A 3,447-nucleotide genomic window follows, 5' to 3' on the forward strand; every position below is an offset into this window, starting at 1 on the left:
TGGGAGGGGAGCAGAGGGCTGGGGGCTCCATGCCCACATTGACTCCTGTCCCCTCCCTGCTCCCGTGCTGCAGAGCGGGCGGCTGGGCTGTGCTGCCGCCTGGCTGTGCCGTGCCACAAGGGAACCCCCAAACTGGCCGACCTCTCAGTCAAAACCAAAGACGTGTGGGAGATCCCCCGCGAGTCCCTCCAGCTCCTCAAGAAGCTGGGGAATGGGCAGTTCGGGGAAGTCTGGATGGGTAGGGCCTGGTGGGCAAGCCAGGCAAGAGGCAGGGGGGACATGGGGGTACCCCCAGGCCTGGTGCCCCACTGGGAAAAGCTCGTGCCTGCCAGGACAGGCTGAGAGACACCGATTTGCTGGCATGAGGAATTATCCCATGTCCTGCTCTGGGTTCACATGGGTCCCCCAGGATGCCCCATGTCACCTCTGCATGGGCAAGCAGACCCCCACTGCAGATGGGACCACAGCACCAGGTCAGGGGGTCCCACCTTTGTCATCCTCTTCCTCTGGCATCACCTGCTTCCTCCACGCATGCATGCTGCCTTCATCCCATCACATCCCCTCCCTCCTCTTCCCTGCCTGCCCCCCATCCCCTGCAGAGTACAATGACGGGTTGTGCCATCTGCTCACCCACCCGTGCCCTGCTGTGAAGCCCCAGACCCTGGGATTAGCTAAGGACGCCTGGGAGATAGCTCGGGAATCCGTCACCCTGGACAGGAAACTTGGCATGGGATGTTTCGGAGACGTGTGGATGGGTAAGGCTGTCCTGGCCGGCCAGGGCTGGGGGAGCACAGCAGGCAGAGGTTCCTCCTGTCCTGGCAGGGAGCACCACAGGGTGCCAGGAACTACCCACTTGTGTGGGGGAGATTGAAACTTGGCACAGAATCCACAAAGGGTTTGGGAATGGGGTGAGGAGAACTCCTTGTCCTGGGTGGGATGCAGTGGGATCACAGTCCCTGCCCAGGGATCCCTTCCTTGCCCTGCCCTGATTCCTCATCCATCCATCCATCCATCCATCCATCCATCCATCCATCCATCCATCCATCCATCCATCCACCCATCCACCCATCCACCCATCCACACAAGCATGCACGCACACACCTCTCCATCACACAGCCCTCTGTCCTGGGCTGGCTGTCCCCTGGGCTCATGGTGACTCTGCGTCCCCAATGCAGGGACATGGAATGGCACCACAAAGGTGGCAGTGAAGACGCTGAAGCCAGGGACCATGTCCCCCGAGGCCTTCCTGGAGGAGGCCCAGATCATGAAGCGGCTGCGGCACGACAAGCTGGTGCAGCTCTACGCCGTGGTGTCGGAGGAGCCCATCTATATCGTCACTGAGTTCATGAGCCAGGGTGAGCAGGGGCACTGCCTGGAGGGCTCACAGGGAGGGCACCCGTGGGGTTTGTGGTCTTTGATGGTGACTCCTTCTGCCTGCAGGCAGCTTGTTGGATTTCCTGAAGGACGGGGATGGGCGCTACCTGAAGCTGCCCCAGCTGGTGGACATGGCTGCCCAGGTACGGGGGGCTGGTGCGGGGTGGGGGGCACCCCGGGGCTGTGCTGGGGGTCTCCAGTGCTCCGTCCCCCTCAGATTGCGGCAGGCATGGCGTACATCGAGCGCATGAACTACATCCACCGGGACCTGCGCGCTGCCAACATCCTAGTGGGAGACAACCTCGTCTGCAAGATCGCTGACTTCGGCCTCGCGCGCCTCATCGAGGATGATGAGTACACGGCACGGCAGGGTGGGAGCGCCCACAGTGTCCCCCTGCTGCCTTCCCTAGCCTGGAAATGGCCATCACGGGGCTGGGTGACCTGGGCTTGGATGCCCCAAGTTATGGTGTGCCAGGAAATGGGTGTCCTGGGGGATGGACACCCCAAATTTATGGGTATTTGAGGTGATGGATGCCTTGGATCACCCAGGGAATGGGTGTCTCTGAGGATGGGTGCCCCAGGGAATGGGTGCCCCCAGGGACAGGTGCCCAGGGCATGGATATTTTGGTTGCTGGATGTCCCAAGTGATGGGTACCCCCAAGGGCAGCGTATCCCCAGTGCCTTGGGTGCTGGGTGTCCCATGTGTGAGCTGCCCCAGGCAGAGGGTGTCACGGGTGGTGGGTGCCCCCAGTGCCCCCTGTTCAGGGTACCCCGGGGGCAGGACAGCCTCAGCAGGGCAGTTCAGGTGGTGGTGCCTCTGGTACTGGATGTTCCAGGTGTGGGCTGTCCCCAGAGGTGGGTACACCAGGTGCAGGGTGCGCTGGGTTCAGGTGCAGCTCAGCCATGGCTCACCTGTGTCCCACTGCAGGTGCCAAGTTCCCCATCAAGTGGACGGCTCCGGAGGCTGCGCTTTTTGGGAGGTTCACCATCAAGTCAGATGTCTGGTCCTTTGGCATCCTCCTGACAGAGCTGGTGACCAAAGGCCGCGTGCCCTACCCAGGTATGGCCCACTGGGGCAGGTGCACCCCTGGCGTGGGCTGGGCAGGGCACGGACAGGGGCTGACCTCCTTGGCAAGGCTTGTCCCATGCCTCAGTTTCCCCCTCAGAGGGACCAATGCTGAACTGGGCTCCTACCCAAACCCCAGGGCAGTGCCACTCTGTGCCTCAGTGTCCCCACTCAGTTCTGGCTGGTGCCAGGGGTGCTGTCACTGAGCAGGAGGGTCCTTGTCCCGCAGGGATGAACAACCGCGAGGTGCTGGAGCAGGTGGAGCGGGGGTACCGCATGCAGTGCCCGGGGAGCTGCCCCCCTTCCCTGCACGAGCTGATGGTGCAGTGCTGGAAGAGGGAGCCCGAGGAGCGCCCCACCTTCGAGTACCTCCAGTCCTTCCTCGAGGACTATTTCACCGCCACCGAGCCCCAGTACCAGCCCGGGGACAACCAGTGACCCAGGGCTGGCACTGCCAGGAGGCTCTGGGGCGGCTTCGGGGTGAATCTCTTTTTTCGTTAGAGGGGGTTGCTTCCTTTGTCTGTGCTCAGGGCGGGCACAGGGCTTTGCACAAGGATGCTGGACTCAGAGAGAAGACAACTATGTGCCCCAGCCCCCCATTCCCCCAGTCCCTTTATTGCCTTCACACCCAGCTTTGAACCTGAGAAGGGCTTTGGCTGCAGGGGGGACTGTGGGGAGCGCTGTGAACCCCCCGGACACCCCCAGACCCACAGAGTAGCAGAGGGCAAGGGGGGAGCTCCCCATGCCAGCCCCCACCCCATTTCTTCTGGGAGCACAGCTGGGGGGGTTCAGCCCCCCAAAGTCTTGGCACTGACCTGTGGGAGGTCATCTCAACCCTCCCTCCCCTGGTGTCTCCTTTAATTTATAAGATTTTGTATGCCTCCCCCAAGCAGCCATCGACCCTCCCAAGGGATCCCAGTACTCGGGGGATCCCCTTGTCCCCCCCCTTATCTCCTCTGCTTTATGGTAGAGCCAAGTCCTGAAAGCCAAACACCCACCGTGCTTGC

The 3,447-nt window shown here is 62.2% G+C and overlaps 1 protein-coding gene across 1 annotated transcript in view; it reads left to right on the forward strand.

Moving 5' to 3' along the window:
* The window catches only part of FGR (FGR proto-oncogene, Src family tyrosine kinase), a gene marked incomplete at its 5' end in the record, with an annotated part of 4,698 nt that extends 1,257 nt beyond the window's left edge, over window positions 1-3,441 (forward strand). The window contains 6 exons of the mRNA XM_031062020.1: window positions 74-238; window positions 1,176-1,355; window positions 1,441-1,517; window positions 1,592-1,745; window positions 2,303-2,434; window positions 2,670-3,441. Of these exons, the coding sequence (XP_030917880.1) occupies window positions 74-238; window positions 1,176-1,355; window positions 1,441-1,517; window positions 1,592-1,745; window positions 2,303-2,434; window positions 2,670-2,878 (917 nt within the window). The remainder of the gene's footprint in view (window positions 1-73; window positions 239-1,175; window positions 1,356-1,440; window positions 1,518-1,591; window positions 1,746-2,302; window positions 2,435-2,669) is intronic.
* Window positions 3,442-3,447: the final 6 nt, after the last annotated feature.

Source organism: Geospiza fortis, unplaced genomic scaffold (assembly GCF_000277835.1).
Source record: "Geospiza fortis unplaced genomic scaffold, GeoFor_1.0 scaffold432, whole genome shotgun sequence".
Classification (NCBI taxonomy): domain Eukaryota; kingdom Metazoa; phylum Chordata; class Aves; order Passeriformes; family Thraupidae; genus Geospiza; species Geospiza fortis.